The sequence below is a fragment of the Crocodylus siamensis genome, chromosome 15, assembly GCF_052110815.1.
Source record: "Crocodylus siamensis isolate JL-2025a chromosome 15, ASM5211081v1, whole genome shotgun sequence".
Taxonomy (NCBI): domain Eukaryota; kingdom Metazoa; phylum Chordata; order Crocodylia; family Crocodylidae; genus Crocodylus; species Crocodylus siamensis.
In genome coordinates this window covers 55,381,299-55,403,697 of record NC_143409.1, presented here as the reverse complement: position 1 = coordinate 55,403,697, position 22,399 = coordinate 55,381,299, and the positions used below count along the sequence as shown (strand labels likewise).

Sequence of the window (22,399 nt, the reverse complement as noted above, 5' to 3'; positions counted from 1 at the left end):
AGAGATCTCGATCCAAATTCCAAAGTGTGTCTGCCTCTCCAGAAACTCAGAATTTACATAGGATACTTCCTTTAACTTCCCGGATATTTGGACTTAAACCTCAAATACCAGGGTGAGTCCAAAGTCGGCTCGGTGTGCACAAATCCCTGGTACCGGAGGTGCTCCGTCACTGAATTCCGGGGTAGTCCTCGAGAAGCCCCACGTTGGGCGCCAATTGTTGAATTAAAAAAATCGTGGTTCGTTTCTCGGGAGGTGGAAAAAAACTTTCAGCTACAGACACACTTTATTAGCAACACAAAAGGTATATATTTGCAAATAGGGTCAGAGAGAGAGACAAAAGATCAATCACTCTGCCCCCGGGCACAATCATTAGCAGGCTTTTATCCCCTCTCTCCTGACCACGTGTACAGAAGGAGGAATTTTTACAACTCATTTCCGGTTCATACAAACATATATGTAAACATGTCGCTTTATACGTCCCATGTGCATTATAATTAACTACTTAAGTATGCGGGGCGGGTAGGCTTAATATGCATTAGGTTATCACGCGTGCGTAGATGGGACCCAAGGTTACTCAAGGTTCAACCTGAAGGCAAAAATGGCATTTGCTCTTATCTTAGCCTAGGAATGTGGGGGTCATGAAAGAAAGTGTGATTTAGTGTAACAAAGAGATAGTAAATTTGCAGGACAGAGAGGGAGTGATACCTTAGTACAAAGGGCCTTTGGTGGTTTTTCCCTTCAATTTCCAACCCCCCCCCCTTCCCTCTCCCATTAAGGAGACAAGGAGGGGTAGCAGCTGTGTTTTTTTTTTCTAAATCTGCTATTGATAATGCATTTTTAATAATATTTCTAACAGTAGTGCTGCACTAGGGCAACTAAACCACAGGTGTGAAAAACACTGGGGAACAAGGAGGGACTATTCAGTGACGGGCATGGCCTCTGAATCAGAGCTTCCTTGAATGTTGGAGGCTGCAAGTGAACGAGGAAGAATGGGGGGAAAAAAACCCATTCCTCTTCAATGGGGAAGAAAACCCTTTGGAAAGGCCCAAAGGAAGACCTTTCCAGGCTGTAGTATGGTAGGGGAGTGGGGGTCTTTTTTTTTTTTCACTTTCTTTACTTTTCTTTCTAATAGCTTGGAATGCACTAGGCAAGCCCGGACAGTTCTTCGTTTGGTTGTATCGTGCCCAATTCCCTATTGTGCTGCTGCATTGCTGTGGTTTTCAGCCTCCAGGGGCCTGGAAGTTTGCCTTTTTGGACAGAGGTTAGTATAATAGACTCCCAGTAAATGTAAATATTGAAGGGTGCAAATAGAGGTCCAGAGACCCTACAGGAGAACCAAGGCTGTCAAGCGGAGCAGGAACAGTAAATAACTCCTTTCAGCTTTAGTACATGGAGCAGTCCATCCCCCAGAAATAAAATTGAATTCTGTGAGCCGTGCAGGAGCAGGCAGTACTCATCAAAGCCAAGGCATCAGTCAACGGACTGATCCCCAGTGGTAGTCACGATGTCTACTCTAGGTCAAACATCAGGCAGAAGGCAAGGTCAAAAGATGATTAGCCAGGTAACCCTAGTCGCACTTAGTTCCCAGGAATAGTGTGAAAGTTTCCCCATGTTCTCCATACTTGTGGCTTAATTACCCCAACTCACACCCCACCCTGCCTTGAGCCCTCCAAGCAAATTTCAGGATGTTCCCAGGCAGCAGTGGAGCTCAGCGCATCACTTCCACACCAAAAGGGCTCTTGGGTGTAACTGCAGTCAGCCTGCTGCCCTGCTCCATCTATCCCCACTGCACCCATGTGATCAGCTCTGTTTAATGGATGGGGAACCAGAAACACGGAGGGTAAGGGACTTGCCCAGTCATATAGGGAGACTGGCAGAGCTGGGAAGAAAATGCAGGGCTTCTGAGTCCTGCTGTTCTCGCCCCTCACCTTTCCTTCCTTTCTCCACTGCCCAGGATGGAGCAGTGTTGCGCTGGGTCATGGAGTAGGGCCGTGACAGGGCAAAAAACACTCCTGGGCCCTGCTGCTTCTTAACAGAATAGCATCGGGGATCTGCTTAGCTCTGTGTGCTGCTGCAGGGAAAGTGGCTTCTCCTATTCATCGGCCCTGTGAGGTTGCACTCCTTCCCTCACACAGATAAAGCTTTGTGAGCTGGGCCCTAAGCATTCCCTGATGTGCAGCATCCCCCTCCTTCCCTCCCACCAGGCACTATAAATATATTATGAGATCAGAGTTGGCTCGGCTCGGCTCAGCAGTAAGGAAAAGGAGGAGGAGCTTGAAACCGCCCAGTCTGATGCTGTTCACTTTACCAGCAAGGGCTGAGCCCCGCTTGGGTAAGATGCTTTTTTAATATAGGTTCATGGGCAAATCTCTGGATTGTGCTGAAGGGAACGAGGGTGAGGCACAGGGGGAGCTGCTCTCCTCTGGGTTTGGTGGCAGCAGCAGAGATGGGGCACAACTTAAAAACCTGTCTTGGAAGAGCAGATTTCAGGGATAGAGAGGGACACTGCGGGACTACTGGAGCAGCAGCAACATGGAGGGCATATTGTGACTTTGTCTGTTTGTACAATGCGCGGAGAAAAGGGATCCAGGGCCTGGGCTTGAAGCTTTCCGGTGTCCCCCAGTGCAGAGAACTGAAGGCAGTGAATGAGGCTGTAAACTGCTTATGTCTGGTCATTTGCATCAAGACTTGAACAATAACAGACGCAGGAAGCCAGACGCCAGATGGGGCCCAGGGTTTGATAACCATAAGGGCTATTGGAGCCATGGGTAACTAGTGCTGCCTTAGTCGGGGGGGGGGCACTTGCCCCCCCACAACCACCAGTCAGTGACCAAAGGAAGGGAGTCCCCTGTGGCTAATCCTGCTGACTGGGTGGTGTGGGAGGGGTTCCTTTGCAATGATCGTAAGATAACTGATCACTGCAGCTGCTTTCAGAAGTGGCTGTGGCTGCTGCTGGGAGCACAACAGTGCTCCACTCCCCAGCTGGCACTTGCAGGGGGGGCACCAGTGAGTGCAGCCAGTCAGGGGGTGCCTGTGCACCCCCTGCATGTCGCCACTGCTTGGAGCTTTGCCCTGCACACACTGAACCTTCTTGCAAGCATGGACTGTGACACAAGTACAACAAGAAATCACAGGCAGTTCTGTGATCTCTGGACAGCACTGTGGGTTACCCTGTCCTGGGGATGTTGGGCCTTCTTCACCTCGGCTGGGGCCTGCTAGGCAGGAATGAAATCAGCAAAGGAGAGGAGGGGCTGTTTTATGGTCAGCAGGTACCTATGGCCCCCACAAACTATTGAGGAATATAGACAAGATTCAAGGGAAAAGCTATGACCAGCATTGCCAGGACTCACCCCTTCTTTCTGAACTATTGGCCATGTCTGCAGTTGGACATGCAGATCGTGGTTTGGCCTCTTCAGTCATCTCTGCACTCCCCATCCACTGGAAGACTGGCTTCATTGTACAAAGGGCCTGACAACAATCATGAGCTCAAGTGCTGGAGAACAGATCCCGCAGGGGCCCTTAGACACAGCCTAACCACAGGCTGAGGCCATCCCTAGCCCTCTGACTGGGGAGGAATAGAAGGGTCTGATAGGAGATGAGGCAATCCCCACAACAGGCCCTCTTTGGTTTTTCCTCTAAAGCAGTGATTTTCAACCTCTTTTCATTTGTGGACCCCTAAAAATGTTTGAATAGAGGTGCAGACCCCTTTGAATTATAAGTGTGAGTATTCACACACCTTTGATTGATCATAGTCCTCTCTTGGGGATCCTTAAGACATAGTCTGTGGACCCCTCCAGGGTCTGCAGCCCACAGGCTGAAAGCCATTACTATAAAACATAAGTGTTTTGTCACCGCTTGGGCTGGGATCCCAGGCTAGATGTCTCTTTGGTCTGACCCAGTACAGCAATCCTTATGTTTAGCTTCCATAGCCAGACAGAGTGCTAAGGTGCATGGAAAAAGAGAGCTACCCTAAGGGATAATGCAGTTTCCTTGAGCTGCCCCCTGCAAGGGTACTGATTACAGAAGTCACCCCAGGCAGTGTGAAAGAACCCACCCCCTCCACATAGCTGCTTCTGCAGAAGGAAGAGGTATTCTGGGAGAAGACTGTACTTCCTTCTTGTGCCCTTGGGACAAGGTATTTAGCAGATTTCATAGATACTTTTGGAATCTGACAGAGCTGCACTGTGAGCATTTCTGCTATGGCCTCCAACTTGGGCACACAACCATGTGCCTTAGCATCTGCACCCCTGAAAACCTGACAGTGCTCCCTGCAAACTGTTGCTTAGTAGGCCCTTTCTCAGCACTAACAGGTGGATACACCCTGGGTCCCACTCAATTACATTTCTTAATATAATGACCATCTATGGAGGCTATGGGGCAATTTTTGAATTTGGGATTTTTAGCTGCACCGCACAAACCTTCACCTGGCAGCAGTAGTAGGCTGGTATCTGTTATGTGGACCAACCACAGGAAAGTGATGTAGGAAAGCCTTTGCTGATGCATAACAGTATCTCCCTTGGTCCACTGAGCTTAACGGAGAGGTGAAAGATGGATTCTTACTGCAACATGCAAGGGGTACAGGTGGGAAGGGGCAACAATGATCATAGGAACCTTTTATAATAGGGGAGGCAACCTAATAACAGATAATGAGGAAAAGGGTGAAGTACTCGATGCCTTTTTACCTTGTCTTCACAGCAAGGTCAGCGCTCAAACTGCTGCACTGGGCAACACAGTTTGGGGAGAAGGTGAGCAGCCCTCAGTGGTAAAAAAAGCAGGTTAGGGACTATTTAGAAAAGCTGGACATGTATGTCATGGGCTCCAATGCAATGCATCTGAGGTTGCCAAGGGAGTTGGCTGTTGTGACTGCAAAGACACTGGCCATTATCTTTGAAAACTCAGGGGAGGTCCCCGACCATTTGAAAAAGGTAAATATAGTGCCTATCTTTAAGAAAGGGAAGAAGGAGGATCCAGGGAACTACCAACCAGTCGGCTTCCCCCTAGTCCCTGGAAAAATCATGGAGCAGGGCTTCAAAGAATCCATTTCTAAGCACTTGGAGGAGGAGAAAGTGATCAGGAATAGTCAGCATGGATTCACCAAGTGCAAGTCATGCCTGACCAACTCATTTGTCTAGGGGTGCACCAATCAAGATCTTTTTGGCAGATACCAATGTCCAATTATTAACAGCCATATCAGTCAATACCAACCCAATTTCCAATATGCAGCCCAGCAGCTTGGAGAGCAGTGTCCAGCTGGTAAGTCTTGTGGGGGAAGGGGCAGTGGGGTGTAGATCAAGGTCCCCATGATGAGGCAGGGAGTGGAGTTGGGGCTGGGGCAGGTGCTACCCAGCTGAGGTGGGAGCAAAGGGTGGCTCGTCTGGGGAGTGGGGTGGCTCCCACCAATGCACACACCCAAGAGGAGGCATGTAGGGGGCTGTGCCCCCCAGATTTGTGTGCAGGGTGACGGTGGGCTGCCCACTGGGGGCTCAGAGCTGGGGGCTGCATCAACCTCTTTCCAGTGGGGGTGCTGTGCCGGTGTTGTGCTTAGGGCAGACAGGGGTGGGGTAAGCAGTGGCAGTGCTGGGAGGGGGTATTATAGGATGGGCTGTCAACACCCCAAAATTCCCTATAGCCCCTCTCCCAGCACCACCACCTCCTGCTCTGCCCCTGCACCCTGGATCAGCCCTCCTACCAGGAAGAGGCCATCACAGCCCCTGGCCCCAGCCTGCAGCAGGCATCCTGCCCTCACCTTAAACACAAATCCAAGGGGCACCAAGGAGCCACCCCCACACACACTCTCTCCTTGCCCTCCAGACTTGTAGTCTGCAACTCTGTTCCATGCTGTGCTCCACCCCAGCTGGGCAGTGCCTGCCACTGCCCCAGGCCCAACCCCAACCCTCCCCCTCCATCACCATGAAACCTTGTACTGCTTACCTCCTGTCCCTTCCCCCCACAGACTTACTGGGTGAATGCTGTTCCCCCAGCTGCCAGGCTGCATTCCCAGTTGCCTGCATGCTGTTGCTGTGTGCATGCACACATTGTTCATCGGTGACATTATCAGCCACATTGGCCAATAATGTCAATTTTCCTTTTATCGGTGCTGTTATGATATGGTCCAATATATCAGTGCACCCCTACATTTGTCTTCTATGATAAGATGACTGGCTCTATAAATGCATGGAGATCAGTAGATGCAGTAGACCTTGACTTTAGCAAGACTTTTGATATGGTCTCCCACAGCATTTTTGCAAGCAAGCTGAGAGTATGGGTTGGATGAATGGACTGTAAGCTGCATAGAAACCTAGGTGGATCACTGGGATTGATGGGTAGCAATCAATAGCTCAAGGTCTAGTTGGCAACCAGTATCAAGGGGAGCACCCCAGGGGTCGGCCCTGAGGCTGGTTTTGTTCAATATCTTCATTAACAATCTGGAGGACAGGATGGAGTGCATCCTTGGTAAGTTCACTGATGACACTCAAGTGGGGGTGTAGTAGATTTTTTATAGGGAAAGACAAAGTCCTGCACTTAGGACAGAACAATCCCATGCACCGCTACAGGCTGGTGACTGACTGGCTAGGCAGCAGGTCTGCAAAAAAGGACCTGGGGTTTACAGTGGACAAGAAGTTGAATATGACCCAGCAGTGTTGCCCTTGTTGCCAAGGAATCTAACAGCATCCTGGGCTGCATTGGTAGGAGTGTTGCCAGCAGATTGAGGAGAGTTATTATTCCCCTTTCTTCTGCATTGGTGAGACCACATCTGGAATACTGTGTACAGTTTTGAGCTCCCCACTACAGAAAGGATGTGGGCCATTTGGAGAGAATCCAGTGGAGGGCAACAAAAATGGCTGGGGGGCTGGGTGACATGACTTGTGAGGAGAGGCTGGGTGAAATGATTTAGTTGGGGCTGGTCCTGCTTTGAGAAGGAGCATGGACTAGATGTGAGCTCCTGATATCCCTTCCACCCCTCACTGTCTATGATTCTATAACTATCAAGGTGAGTTAAAACAGTGACCCCAAGGAGTGCACCCCAAGTGCCTGGGTTGAGCAGTTCTTTCATAGGAATGATGTTGCACTGGCCCTACACCAAGTATCCTTGGCATGCCTCAGATAACCTATCCTGAGTGAGTGTCATGGGCACTTTGGACCCAAAAGTCATCTGCATCTCTCCAACTAAATGCATTTGATCCAATATGAATTATCACTTCAGATCCTTGCTTCTGTCCTTGCTCCCTGATAGGTGAAAATGGATGGGTTTGACTTCTGATCATCCAGAGGATGGCAGAAGACAGAGGACAAGCAGAAACCGATACAGGTAAGTAATTCCTCCCTCTGCCCCCTCCCTTACTTATACAAAGATTTTTCATCCATGCAGTAGACAGGTGCAATAAAACCTGGGTTAAAGCAAGGGAATGTTAAGCTCCTGTTCTTGTCTCAAAACACAAGACTAAGGAGTCAGTCAGTAAAATTATTCAGTGGAAAGTTGGAAATGAATCACAGGAAAATATGTTTTCCTTCCTTGTTTCATAGTCAGTCGGGTCAGAAGGGACCTGAGCAGATCATCTAGTCTGACCCCTGCCATGGCAGGAAAGAGTACTGGGGTCAAACGACCCCAGCAAGATGTTCATCTAACCTCCTCTTAAAGACCCCCAGGGTAGGAGCCAGCACCACTTCTCTTGGAAGTTGGTTCCAGACCCTAGCCGCCCCGATGCCTAGTCTGAATTTACTCTCCGCCAGCTTGTGACCGTTATTCCTGGTCGCTCATGGTCATGCTCAGGGAAACAGGGACTCCCCCAATGCCTGCTGATCCCCCCTGAATAGTTTGTAACAGGCCACTAGATCCCCCTCAACCTTCTCTTGTGGAGGCTGAACAGGTTTAGGTCCCGTCGCCTCTCCTCATAAGGCCTGCTCTGTTGCCCCCTGATCATGCGAGTGGCCTCCTCTGGACCCTCTCCATGCTGGCCACATCCCTCCTGAAGTGCGATGCCAGAACTGGACGCAGTACTCCAGCTGCGGCCTGACCAGTGCCGCATAGAGGGGGGAGGATCACTTCCCTGGACCTGCTCGAGATGCATCTGTGGATGCATGACAAGGTGCGGGTGGCCTTCCTGACTGCGTCCCCACACTGCCGGCCCATGTTTATCTTGGCATCAATGATGACTTCAAGATCCTTTTCTGCCTCTGCACTGACTAGAAGGGAGTTCCCCAGCCTGTAGGTATGGTGCTGGTTCTTCCTCCCCAGGTGCATCACTTTGCATTTGTCAGTGTTGAAACCCATCCTGTTCTCATCCCCCCACCCCCGTAACCTGTCTAGGTCCGATTGCAGCCTATTCTTCCTATCTAACGTGCCCACATCCCCCCACATCTTAGTGTCATCTGTGAATTTGAACAGGGTGCTTTTTACCCCCTTGTCCAAGTCACTGATGAAGATGTTGAACAGTGCAGGCCCAGGACCGAGCCCTGGGGGACCCCACTGCCACATCCCTCCAGGTCGAAAATGACCCGTCCACCACCGCTCTCTGGGTGCCAGTTGGCGACACGTCTGACTGTGTGGGTGTCGAGCCCCACAGTTTCTTAATGAGAACAGGGTGAGAGACAGTGTCAAAGGCCTCCCGAAAGTCCAGGAAGATGATGTCTACTGCTACCGCTGCATCTAAGGATTTGGTGACCTGGTTGTAGAAGGCCACCTTGGTCTGACAGGACCTGCTGCTAATGAACCCATGTTGGCTGCCTCTAAGCATGACCTCCTCTGCTGGCCCCTCGTGGACATGCGCCAGGATAATCCTCTCAAAAAGCTTACCCAGGATCAAGGAAAGACTGACTGGCCTATAGTTCCCTGGGTCCTCCTTCTTCCCTTTTTTGAAGATGGGAACCACGTTGGCCCTCTTCCAATCCTCTGGCACCTCACCAGAGCCCCACGAGTGCTCATACAGCCATGCCAGGGGTCCTGCAATGACCTCTGCTAATTTCCTCAGCACCCTGGGGTGGAGATCGTCCAAATCAGCTGATTGAAATACATCCAGTCCCTCCAGATGTTCCCTGACTAGATCCTCCCTGACCCTAGGTCCAGGTGCGCCTCCCCTGGGGCCTGAGGGGGACCTGGTGTGGGGGATGATCCAGTCCCTGCTCAGGAAAATGGAGGCAAAGAAGTTGTTAAATAGGTTAGCTTTGTCATCCGGTGTGATGACCAGATTTCCTAGCGTGTCCTGCAGGGTCCCCAGATTACCCGGTACCTTCTTTTTGCCCCCTATGTATTTAAAAAAGTACTTCTTGTTGTCCTTGATCCGGGTCGCTGGTCCCAGTCCCATCTCTGCCATGGCTTTCCTGACCCCCCCTGCAGCCCCGAGCAACTGCAGTGTAGTCCTCCCTGGGGATGGCCCTTCCCTGCCATCGGGTGTGCGCCTCCCTTTTAGCTAGGAGACATTCCCGGATGCTTTTGGTGAGCCGTGGGGGCTTGCGTGCCTTCTTGGTCCCTTTGATCCGTGTTGGGTTTACCTCCCTTTGGGCTCGGAGGATCGTCTCCTTAAGGAGCGACCACTCTCCTTGGACACCTGGCTCCCCTCCCCTCCCCTCTGGGACCTCAGCCCCTCCCCAACTATCCTCCTTAGCTCAGTGAAGTCTGCCCTCCTGAAATCCAGGGCTGCTGCCTTGCTGCAGGCCTTTGCCACCTTGCGCTGGATGGTGACTCCCAGCAGGCGATGATCGCTGTCGCCCAGGTGGTCGAGCCCCCGCAGCCCCTCACCAGGTCATCACCCGTGGCCAGCACCAGGTCCAACAAGGCGTCACCCCCGGTGAGGCTTGTGATGTGCTGCCAGTTTCAACGGCAAAAGTCATGGCAAGATTCAACTTTAGCAAGCTTCAAAGAGATATTGGACATTTATTGAGGGTAAGAAGAACATGCAGCATAAAGCTCATGCATACTAACAAAAACATATTGGAAAGGATATTATGTTCGATGCTTTAATGTTTTTAAACTGATCTCTAGTTTTGGACACCAGGATGCGTCCTCATAGTTGTATAAGATGTTACCCCCGCGCTCCCCTTGTGTTTAGTCTGCTTTGTAGGGCAAAGGCCTGCAGATTTAACTAAACTCTCCAATCTTCAGGCTTGTCACATTTGAAAATGGTCTAGTCAACGTGCTTTTTCTATTTGCATTGAATGACACCAATTGCACAAGCTCAGTATTTCCCCTTTCAAAGGTCAGGCAGGTGTTGGGAATGGTTAGATATTTATCTCTTTGAGAGAAGTGTAACAGCTGCTGCTGGATTTGCAGCAGGGCCAGGATCCCTGCAAAGGCAGAGCAAGACATTTTGCAGAAAGCTGTTGCTCAGAAGAGCAGGTGCACGTTTTTGCCTGGCTCCTGGGGCAGGAGAGGGAAGGGAACTCGGCCCCGGGGACTCAGCCAGGCTCAGAGAGGGAAGGAGCCAGGACCGCAGAGCTCAGGGAGGAGCCACCCTGGAGCCGGCCTGTGAAGTGGAGCTGCCCTTAGCGACGGGGAGAAGATACCCTGGTATCCTTTTTTCCTCTGTGAGGCAGAGGGATTGGTGTGGAGGAAAAAAAAAGAGTAGTACGGTAGACTTGCCTAGGAGGGCAGGGTGTTGGTCGGGGAAGGCTCTGGGGAGATTTAACTTGGCCTGGGGTCAAGGGGGGTGATAAACCCAGGGCTGTTTCAGTTATCAGCACAAGGGGCCATGTCTGGGAAAGGTGCTTTTGTGGAAGGGGGGCAGTACGCGTTTTTTTGGAGATACCACAGACATCTGGAGCAGAGGAGAGCTCCTCTTCCCCATGTGGCGCTAGCAAAGAGCAGGACTTACTGGAGCAGCACAATAGCCATGGCTGGTGCTGCTGCTTCAGAGTGAAGGAGAGCTGATGTCTCGTTAACCCGGTGTGCTCTGGTGGAAATTCACAAGGTTTAAGCTGGGGAGCTGTACCATGGGTGTCTGATTCAATGTGTACAGAGTGTTTTAGTTCATTGATACCTGCCTTTGACAATTAGATTATTGATATCCTGTTCTGCCATTCACCCCATTCATATTGTACCCCAGGAACACCCACGGGCGTGCCCATCCTCAATTGGGAGGGATAGACGAGGCAGGCAACAGTGCTGTGAGAGGGACACCAGTGATTTTGAGCACAAGTTCCTCTTTCCTCTGTAGCAGGGGTGGGCCAAATGCAGCCCAGGGGCTGGATGTGGCCTGCCAGGCCATTCTAGCCAGTCCACATGGCCCCTAAAAAATTTAGAAAATTAATAATGATCTGCCCTAGGCTGCCTGTCATGCAGCCCTCGATAGCTTGCCAAAACTCAGTAAGTGGCCCTCTGCCTAAAATAATTGCCCACCCCTGCTCTATAGAGTCAATCCCATGCCAATGCTCTTAGCTATTTACATTTTATTGGAGAGCTCCCCAGCTTTCCTTGGCTCCGCTCTTCTTGCCTCCCTCCCCGCATCTGCCCATCCTGCTAAGCATGCTGGGCTTTTATTTATGCCGGAGGCCCGCCCCTGAGGTCTGCCAGCCCTGCAAAGCCCAGTCTTCAATCAGGTCCAGGGGCTGAGCAGGGGCAGGGCAAGCCCCTCCCAGCTGTTACCTGATTGGTAGAAATGTTCAATCAATCCAAATTGTCCTTCTCCAAGCTGGGCTTGCTGGGCAAAAGCAGCGAGCCCAACACAATATGTTGACTGTTTCATAAATAATAAACTGTGTAAATAGTTAGACTGTATGCACTCCAGCGTGTGGGGAAACCTCAGGAAAGCACTCCACGGAGAGGTGGCCCCAGCCTTAGGGGCTGGGAGGTTGACCGAGGCTATTTGACACCCCGGGACCCTGAATCCAGCCGTGGCCGTGCGTAGCACCGTGGCAAGGGTTACAGAAGCAAGCACAGATAAGATTATATGTTGTAGATGGGTCAGCTATAAAAGAGGTCACTGGTTATCGTACTGGATTAGCTGGACCAGGTGTCTGATCTGATTTTAAGCCCTCTTGCAAGGTGTGAAGGGTGAGGAGTTGCCGGGGGGGTGTCTGTTCTGGAGTCAGAGCCCTCCGTGACTTCCTTGTGCATTGATCTAGTAATAGTAGGCCTGGGCCACCCACTTAGCCTAGTCAACTATCGATCTTTCAGATCCCCTCTTGCCTTGAGGGTCCTGGCTCATAGCTTCCCATCTTTCTGAATGTTAATGCTCAACCCACTGCTTTCTGCAGCACCAATCTTCCCCTCCTCCCACTCCTGGAATGATTTCCTGCAGGGCTCGTTAGCAGGGTTTCAGCACAGGCTGCCTAGAGCCAGAGCACAGCTCTCATGCCCATTGCTTCATTGCCAGGAGCAACAGTGGCTGGTTCTGTTGCCAACCACAGGAGGGGACGAGCGGTCACATGTTCTGCAATGCTCTCCGGTCCTCAGTTCAGGACAGCGTGACTTGTCACCAGGGGCTGCACATGCTTGGGGTTACTGAGAGAAGGGAAAGCAGGAATAATCTTATGTTGCTCTGAGCCTTGCATGGGGGTATAGCTTACTGAGAGTGAGTCTGTTTTGCTTTCCTACAGGAGCTGGGGTGGAAGACTCAATACTGCCTTCTCCGGAGACAGCAGAAGATAAGAGAACAGCCAGTAAATCACTATTTTTTTAATCTATTTGGCACATTTTCCTGGTCTCTGCACAGAGACATGGGGAGAGCCTGCCTCTGCCCCATCTGAGATCCGAGTACTCAAAGACTAAATATGCCTTGGACTTTTCCCCGTTATAGTTTCTACAAAACAGGAAAGAGTCATAGTTTCAAATAGATGTTGTTTGATCTGGTTTTGGCAAAGACTTGCAAACTGAATCTTGTCAACCAGATCCCCAAACCTCAGTGACAAGCTGCTAAACCTCAAACGTTTAAAACAGCGATTCTTAACCTTGAGGAGCCAGGAAACTGTTCATGGGTATTATTACATTAGGACTGGCAGGTGTGAAAGCACCTACACATCATCTGCAGGATAGACCCAGACATTTCAAACAGGAGACCAAAATATCAACACCACTCTGACCAGCTGCTACTTTTCCTACTTGTTTGCAGCAGACGAATGGCTCTCTTATTTTGTTCTGGTCAAAAAATGAATGAAAGCAAAGTGCTGACGTTGTCTGAGAAATTGCCTTGCATGTAACAAAGAGTGGCCTTGAGTATGACGATGTTGAAGACCATTAGCTGAGGGTTACCTGATGATCACGGAAGACAGTGTCTGCAGAAAAGGAAAAAGTTAATTTGGTCAAATATTAACCGTTTTTCACTGTTTAAAATGTTTGGTGAGAAAACTTTGGACACCCAGCCACTGAAATCAGCCATCTCTAAAGTGTTGCCATTTGGCTTCAGAAGAACTGATGCATTTAAAATGATTATTCATGCATGCCTGGAAACGTTGGATCTTAGTAACAGAGACAAGAAGTGGTTATTTTGTAGCAGAGAAAGTAATAATAATGCTAAGAAAATACTCAGCTCTTTCATTACAGTCTCCCTCAGCAAATACTTGAGCAGTGTCAGTAATGTTGTTCCCATTTGACAGAGAAAGCAAATGAGGCATGAAGCAGTGAAGTGCTTGCCTGAAGTCACCCAGCAGGCAGAGCTGGTGATAGAGCCCAGGTATCTTCTGCATGCAACTCCAGGCATCCTTGGCTCAGCCCCTGCAGACAGCCCGCCAGTGAGCCCTTTTGAGAAACTGGCCTCATTTAGGGGCATAAATGGGAGCTGGTCTCATCTTTAAAACTAGTTCTGTGTCCTCTCGAAAAACAAGGCCCCTGTTTCTGGGGAGCACCAAACTAGAAGAGCAGATCTCAGTGTTGGCCCAAAGAATTTCTCTTCTGATCACCCAGTTCCTGGCTCCAGAGGTTTTGATCTGATAGCTGCGAAGGCTGACAGGGCCCTCTGAAAGTGTCTGCATGAGCTGATCAGTTTTTAGGAAGGAATTTATTACATTTATTGTTAAACAGCTGCCTTTTCCCCCACAAAATGTGCCAACGTGTTGTTTTTCACTGTTTAGCTTTTTTAATTTAAGTAAAGGAGAGAACCTGGTGGGATGAAAATAACTTTGCAGCATGAGTTTGCAACAGTTCCAGCTGTTGTCATAAGTTAAAGCTGATGGGCCCATGGGGCTGGCCTGGTTTGGACCTTCCAGCTCACAAGGAAGTGATGTGGCTGCATCACATCCAGTCCCTTCAGACTCCATGGTGGGAATGACCAAATGCCTGCTTTTATCTGGGTTGCCTGGTGCCAGTGTTTGTCCAGCGTCTGGAGCAAGGCTGATATTAGCATCTCTGAAGCTGTCCCCAGACACCATAGCCACGCTGCCACCACACCCGGCACTCAGACCAGCAGCTGGACTTAATGAGAAGCTGGTGCTAATAGCCCCAGGGCAAAGAGAGGAACTGGGGGGGGGGGGGATGTTGAAGAAGTTGTAAGCAGCTGGATACATGCTTCCATGACAGACAGCACATGCATGTCTCATTATTCTGGTGGATGCCTCCAAGTGCAATGATTTCCTGTTTTGTCTTTGTGGCAGATTCCAGCCTAAAGTACATTAAAGAGAAATGGGTCCCGATTGCAGCTACCCTTTGCATCACAACTTTGCTCATTATCATCATTGCATTGACGGGTGAGTAAAGAGCTGTTACTATCCTGTTCGGCAGGCAAATTTACCATTCTGCGTTCCTGATCCAGCTGCCACGCCCTGATCTACCCCTGCCTTTTCCACTTATTTCTCTGTTGCATTCTTTCATGGGAAGAGCCTTTTCCCCATCTCTCTTTTCCCAGGGTCTTTCCAAACACTTTCCCATTCTCTGTTCAAAGGGAGAAGGGGTACTTGGATTTCTAATACCCATAAAGCCAAGGCAGGAAGGCAAGTACTACACTCTCAACTGCAGATCACAATGAGAGAATTACTAGGAATTCCCACTTTGTCCCCTTCTGAGAAGGGTTGCCAGCAGTAAAACATGCTTCTGGGAAAGCAAAACTAAAGTAGTATATCTAGCAAAGTCTCCAGAACGCCGTCCGTGGCCTCGGGTTGCTTGGGTCTGGATGGAAAAAGCCTGTCATGGTGTGGTGGCTCAGGACACGTGAGATGGGCTGTGTGTACCCTGTCCCAGGCAGAGGAACTAAGGTCTCCTTCGAGGCTTCTTCATAGGAGGAAACATGCACTGTTGGCAAAGACTTTAGTGGGTGGGTGGCCCCAGCTGTTGGGGCTCCAGGAAAGGGGCTAGCTGCTTGATCGTCACGGGCCTTCATAAGGCAGTGTTCCTGCTAGGGGAGAAGGCCATTTTTATAGGGGGAGACAAACTGTGTGGCTTAGGGCTGAACTGGGTGGGGATTGGGAGTCATGGTGTTTCTTAGCGACTGTTAAGCCTTCCTAAAAATAAAAACACAATCACAGGATTGGCAAGGGACTCCAGAGTCATCTGGTCCAGCCCCCTGCCCAAATGCAGGAGCACTGCTCTTAAACCATCCCTGTTCAATGCCTCTTGCTGAAACCCTACAAGGAAGGCGATTCCTCAGCTTCCCGGGGCAGTCGGTTGCACTGCCTCACTGACCTAATAAGGAAGGTTTTCCTGAGATTGAATCTACATCTAATTTCTGATATCTGGAAGTCATTGCTGCATACAATGCTGCCCTCCACAGCAAGAGAGAAGAGTTGTTCTCTCCCTTAGGGCAGCCCTTCAGATATGCCATATCTTCCTTTAGTTTCCTTTTCCTGAGCATGGAATATGTCCTGTTCTCTCAACCTTTGCTCATCCAGCTTGCCTTCCACTCCTTGGTCATTTTTGTTGCTCACCTCTGGAGCTTTCCTCTATCTTCTTTACATTCTTCTTAAAATGCAGAGCCTAGAGCTGCACACTATACTCAAGATGAGGTCTACCCAGCACTGAGCAGAGGGGTGCAGTTGCCTCCTGTGTCTAACACCTGATACCCCTGTTGTTGCAGCCCCAACTGTATCTGCTTCTTTTGCAGCTGCATCTCATTTCTGACTCTGTGGAGTCTGTGATCCACTGTAACCCCTAGATCCTTCCCAGCAAGGCTATCAGCTGGACAGTTGGTTCCCATCCTGCATTTGGCCTTTTGCTCATTCTTCCCTAGATGTCGCATTTTACATTTCTCTGCACTGAACTTCATCAAGCTGCCTCTAGCCCAGCTTTCCAGCCTGCCAAGGCCTTTCTCATTTCTGTTCGTATCCTCCAAGTTCTTCTTGGTTTGGTTCCATATGCAAACCCTGCTGGGGAGCGCTCTAGTCCAGCATCCAAATGATTAGCCTGATGAGTAACATCTGATCCAGGACAGATCCCTATAGAAGCCCACTCTAAACCTCCTGCCATTGTAATGTCAGTCCTTTATAGGGACTTTTTGCTTGTGCCTATTTCTCAAAGGCCTTACTGAAGTCTGAGCCACTGTATCCCTGCATTCCCTCCATCCACCCACTAATTACTTTGTTGAAGGAGATCAAGTTGATTTGTTCTTAGCAAATCCACGTGGCTGCTTGTCACCAGCTGCTCCTCTTCCAGCTGCTTACAAATTTGCTCTAGGAAGTTCCTGGATGTTGCAGCTTGGCTGATGTCTTCGAATTCCCCAGGTCTGTTATGTCAGTCTGAGATGCGGATGGAAATGCCCTTCTAACACAGGGGTAGGCAATTATTTTTGGCGGGAGTGCTGGAAAAAACCTTCAATGCCTACCTCGGAAGGTGCTGGAGTGCCAGTATGCCAGAAAAACAAAATGAGGGCAGGGGGTACATGGCAGGATGCTCTGCTTGTGCCCCCTGCCCCCCAGCACAGGTGGCTATCAGCAGCTACCCAGAGCCTGGGCCAGCTGCACCTGGGAGGCTGCAAACAGCTGTTGCTGCCCTGGCCTGGCCCTGTCCTGGGCCCCAGCTGCCTCCCAGCCCCAAACCCAGGCCTGGGCTCCTGGGAGGCAGCAGATACTGGTGATGCTCCCTGCTGTGCTGCCCTCACTGCCGCTTATTCAGAGCAGCACTGGAACCCAGTGCAGCAGGGCACAGTGCGGGGCGCAGCAAGCCGCCTGCCGCTCCCAGCTCCCTGCTGTCCTGGCCACACTTCCCCTGCAGGCAGGGCAGCAGTGAAGGGCACAACCCTGCGTGCTGCCCACGCTGCTCCCATGCACACAGCGGAAGTGTGACCCGGCAGCACGGAGCTTGCAGCAGCAAGCAGCTTCTCTGTACGGCCCCTCTGTGCGCCGCCACTCCGGGTCGTACACTGTGCTCCCAGCACTGCTGCTCTCTCGTGGGCCCTCCAGAGCACAGTGTGTGTGACCCAGAGCAGCAGTGCGCAGAGGGGTTGCACAGGGAAGCTGCCTGCTGCAAGCTCTGTGCTTCCAGGTCACACTTCCCCTGCGTGCCCAGGAGCAGCGTGGGAAGCACGCGGGGTTGTGCCCCCCACTGCTGCCCCAGCCTGCAGGGGAAGCGTGGCCAGGACAGCAGGGAGCAGCAAGCAGCTTTCTGTGGCCCCCACTGTGCCCTGCCGCACCGCGTCCCACGTGTCACTTCTGGGCAAGGGCAGTGTAACTGTCTTATAGTTTTTAGCAAAGACTTTATATTATTTTCTCTTTTCTGTATAACTGCCGCACGGCACTCTCACATTTATGTAACCTTGAAGTCGACTGTTAATCAAAATGAACGCTTTGTACTTTTCTCCGCTGGCATTAAGCTACACATGCGCATTCTGTAAATTTCATTTCTTATCTAAAAGTGTCATTTCTACAGAAATGAAACTTATGTAGAAAATCTGCCTAGCAATAATTATGTAAAAGAAAATTATCCTATCTGTATACTATAGTTAGTGTCATAGAGGCAGTCCAACAAACATTTATAAAAGAGGCAAAAAAGCAGGAAGCAGCAGAGACGACAACTGGAAAACTCTGTGGGCCGGATCACCCCGCAGACCGGTTCTCAGCCTCCCCGCCTGGGCGTATCCCAGCGAAAACAAAGGCCTCAGAAATCCGACAACTGACAACGATTCACTGTGTTACAGTATTGCTTTGTGTTTCCCAATTATGAGCCATTGACCAGTTCTGGGACTTAAGGAGTCGGCAGCCGCACCTAGCTTTGGACTAGCTCCACTGTTGGAGAGCAAGGGCTGGCTCTGGAACCTCGGGAACCAGCGGACACCCTATAGACTATCCCATTCATGAGCTGTTGACCAGTTCTGGGACGACGGAGCCGGCAGCTGCTGGCTCTGGAGCCCCGTGAACCAACAGACCCCTTTAGTATCCGGTATACTGTAACTGAAGAAACATCGGAGACTCCGCTTCTCGACTGCCTCTCATCGTAGCTTAGACAGCATACCTACGCTCGCTATACTTGTATTTACTGCAACTTCATTCCAACCGGCCTCCCCTCTTACTTGTAAGAGGGTGAGGCCAGGTGAATGAATAAATCTTTTTATTTTACTCTATATCTACTCCGTAATAACTTTTATGACTAACATTCCATATCAATGAGCCGTGGACCAGTTCTGGGACTACGGGGCCGGCAGCCGCACCGAGCTTTGGACTAGCTCCACTGTTGGAGAGCAAGGGCTGGCTCTGGAACCTCGGGAACCAACGGACACCCGATAGATTAAGAGACACTAACTACTTACTCTAAGTCGTCTACTTGTGCCAACTCGGCGAACCTCGAGGGCGGCTAAGAGCTACCTCAATCCCGCCCCACAAGCCGCGTGCTGGCACAACTCCGCAAAGCCCGCGGCTCCCCTAAGCGGTGCTGGAGCCGCTAGCCCGGCATTTCGCCACAGGCAGCACAGCGGGGAGCATCACCAGTATCTGCCGCCTCCCCAGAGCCCAGGTCCAGGGCTGGGGCTGGGGCTGGGGCAGGGGTTGGGAGGCAGCAGCAGTTTGCAGCTGATAGATACGGAGCTCGGGCCGCTCCCAGCAGGACTTCCGTCCTCCCAGCCAGCTGCTGGGAGCAGCCTAGGCACCGTGGCTATCAGCAGCTACCCAGAGCCTGGGCCAGTTGCAGCTGGGAGGCTGCAAACAGCTGTTGCCTCCCCGCCCCCAGCCCTAGCCCTGGCCCCAGCTGTCTCCCGGCCCCCAGCTCCGGGAAGGCAGCAGGTGCCGGTTGGAGCTAGGCCAGGGTGGGGAGGCAGCAGATGTTTGTAGCCTCCTGGCTGCAGCCAGCCCAGGCTCTGGTGTAGCTGCTGCCAGCCACGGCACCTGGGCTGTTCCCAGAAGGGCTTTCAGCCTCCCAGCTGCCTGCTGAGAGCAGCCCGGGCTCCTGCCTAGCAGCAGCTACCCAGAGCCAGGGCTGGATGCAGCCAGGAGGCTGCAAACAGATGCTGCCTTTCCGCCTGAGCCCCAATGCGTGCCAAGGAAAATAGCCTCGCACGCCATGCTTGGTGTGCAGGCCAGGGGTTGCCAACCCCTGCTCTGACATCTTCTCCCATCTCTTCCCATCCCCACCCCTAGTCCAAGCAGCTAGGGCGACTGGAGCAAATGCTTTGTATGGTATAGGGTGCAAGGTTTGGCGGCGTGAAGGACAGATGAAAGTTGAGGTTGGTCTTCTGCTGTTCAGCAGACTTTCTCCTCTTCCCAGGGGACCCTGAGGCTGGTCTCGGTGACAGCAAGGGTTAGCAGAGCTCTGTGTGCTCCCCAAACTCAGAGCCAGCCCTGTGCCCAAATGTGGCCTTCTAGCTACGGAGCCTGCAGAGACATGTTTGCTCATGTTTGAGTGTGTGCACTGGGGGACTGGAGTCTCCGCGGGCCTCATCTCTCTGTTTTGGTCACTTGTTGACCCTGTGGCCACTTGCATGTCAGCTCTGGGTCCCTGTTCAGTTCCCCTTGGGGAAGCCCAGATGGCAGCCATCCCAGGAGCACCCACAGTGGCCTTCCAGAAGAGAGGATGTTCTGAGGGCCTGTGGGGCATCCATCCAAACATGCCCAACCCTTTCCTGGATTTCCCCCCTGGCTGCAAGAGGAAGGTTTTGCATTTTGCTTTTGAATTCGGGCTCTCCATCCCCACCATGATATTGCCATGCATGGCCTGGCCCCAGTTCAGGCGGCTAACAGGCGCATTCACATGCAAAGGGGATGTGTCTGGTCGTGGAACCACCTTGACTCCTGTGACCGGTGCTCTTGCCTCCTGCAGCTGAGGACCAGGCCCCTAGATCTGTAGGGAGGTGTGGGTCCTAGTCCCGTCCCTTCCCGGGGGGGATTCCCTCTTCAGTGCAGATACTAGGAAGAGGTTGTTGGATGATTGACCACTATGCCCCTTCTCTGTTTTCAGCCAGAAAACCTACACCCTGCCCTTCTTGCACTGCTGCCTGCCCAGACCGCTGGCCTGGATATCAAGGGAAGTGTTTTTTCTTCTCCAGCACAGAAGAGTCCTGGAACTCGAGTCAGAGCACCTGCTCTTCACAAGGAGCCTCCCTGGCTGTGATTGACTCCCTAGATGACTTGGTAAAGAAGAAATAAGTAAACATTTACTGTAACCAGAGCCAAACACATTCTAGCCAAACATTTTACTATCCCAGAGGCAGCAATTTCCTGCAAGCCCAAGATCCAGACGGCAAATGCTCTGTGGAGCTGGTAAAGAAATGGAGATTTGTACTGAGGGCAGTTGCATTGTTTAACTAGTTTATTGGGGGCGGGGGGAAATACTGTTGGGTCTTCTCAAGATTTTGCATTTCATTTCAAAAGCAAGTGTAAAAGGGGGGTTGTCTTTTTTTTCTTAACCAAAAAAAATTATGTTCGGTATTCAGGGAAAAGGGGGCAGGGACTCTTCTGCCTTTGCCCTGTTTTAAAAGCCTGAAAATTAAGAAGTGAGAAATAGGTGTGCAAATAGCTATGCTGTGTAATGTTTGTGGTGTCTTCCTAAGGATTTCATGCTGCGCCATAAAGGAAGACCTTACTACTGGATTGGCCTTTGGAAGGGAACAAGCCAGCACTGGAGATGGACCAATGGCACCATATTCAATGACCTGTGAGTCTATTCATCCTATTCACTTCCTCAGCATGAGGGAAGCAAATACCTGTGTAACAGCCTGGGCCTTACCTGCTGGAGCTAAGGGCCCTGGGCCCTGGGCTGTTTGGCTTTGTAACAGGGGCCTTAGCCCTGTCACTTGAAGAGAGAAAGAAGAGCTGCTGTATGGGACTAAGCAGCCAAGTAACAGCAGGAGCAGGAGGCTTACGAAGGCTAAGGGGAAGCACCGTAGCATGATGGAAGAGCCATGTGACTGGAGGGCTGGTGCCCAGGGACGGCAAGCTCAGCTCCAGCGTGGGAGCAGGAGGTCTGGCCCTGCCCTATGCAGGGAGAGGAGCTTCAGGCTGGAGATGGGCCTGCAGGCACCTCCACTGCTCCATCAGGGTGGAAGGAGACAGCCAACATGAGGGGCTGTGGGACAGTGAACCAAAATGGGCTTGATCTTAGTTGGAAGCAGTTTGCTTGTATCTTGGTTTATGTTTATAATTGGGGGAGCAGGTAGTAGCCATAGGGCAGGTTTGGAGGCAGTGCAGCAAGGTGTCAAGCCGGCACTTGGTGTTGAGCCCTATATGGCACAGGGATGTGATGGGGCTGGGGTCAAGGAGCCAGGGCTGAGGGCCAAGGCTGGAAGAAGCCCGAGGCTTAGACAAAGGGGTTAGTGCCCAAGGGGCAGCGAGTGCAGGCAACATGGGAATCCCTGCAAGTAATGGTGGAGTGACACCCATGAGGCATGAGCATGGCTATAGGGCAGCATTAGAGGGGCCATAATTAATGCCCCAAAGGCTGGTTGGTGCCAGAGGGCATGGATAGGGTCAGTAGGGCCCAATCAGCTAGGTCATGTGGATCCAGGGGACACAATCAGGGACTTGGGGGAAGAGTTTCCCAAGGGAAAATACACTCTCCTTTGGGGCACAGCTGCATGTCAATGAGCAAGTTTCATAGTAGCTAGGGTCAGGAGGGACCTGAACAGATCATCTCGCCTGCCCCCCTGCCACAGGCAGGAATGAATGCTGGCTTCACAAGGCCCCAGACAGACGATCGTCCAACCTCCTCTTGAATATGCCCAAGGCAGGGGCGAGGACCACTTCCCTGGCAAGTTGGTTCCAGATTCTGGCTACCTTAGCTGTAAAATATTGCCTCCTGATCTCTAACCGAAACCTATTCTCCATCAGCTTATTACCATTGTTCCTCATCACCCAGGTGGTGCTGGGGAGAAAAGGGCTCTTCCTATTTCCTGATGCTCTCCCCTGATGAGTTTGTAGGCAGCCACCAGGTCCCCCCTCAGCCTCCTCTTGCTGAGGCTGAACAGATTCAGGTCCCTCAGTCTCTCCTCGTAGGGCCTGTCCTGCTGCCTTCTCACCAAGCGAGTGGCCTCCTTGGGACCCTCTCCATGCTGGCCACATCCCTCCTGAAGTGCAGCGCCCAGACCTGGACACAGTACTCCAGCTGCGGCCTAACCAGTGC

The 22,399-nt window shown here is 51.4% G+C and overlaps 1 protein-coding gene across 4 annotated transcripts in view; it reads left to right on the top strand.

The window, feature by feature from the left end:
- The window catches only part of LOC149852981 (C-type lectin domain family 2 member B-like), a 40,816-nt gene that overhangs the window by 12,225 nt on the left and 6,192 nt on the right, over window positions 1-22,399 (top strand). For 2 of the 4 annotated variants that reach the window (XM_090029205.1, XM_090029204.1), the window contains exons 2-6: window positions 7,235-7,309; window positions 12,532-12,594; window positions 14,521-14,613; window positions 20,240-20,412; window positions 20,832-20,935. In XM_090029205.1, the coding sequence (XP_089885331.1) occupies window positions 7,273-7,309; window positions 12,532-12,594; window positions 14,521-14,613; window positions 20,240-20,412; window positions 20,832-20,935 (470 nt within the window). In that variant the 5' untranslated portion in view covers window positions 7,235-7,272. Of the gene's footprint in view, window positions 1-1,132; window positions 1,262-2,204; window positions 2,333-7,234; window positions 7,310-12,531; window positions 12,595-14,520; window positions 14,614-20,239; window positions 20,413-20,831; window positions 20,936-22,399 lie in introns of all 4 variants that reach the window. The other 2 variants (XM_090029201.1, XM_090029202.1) reach the window with 2 other exon arrangements.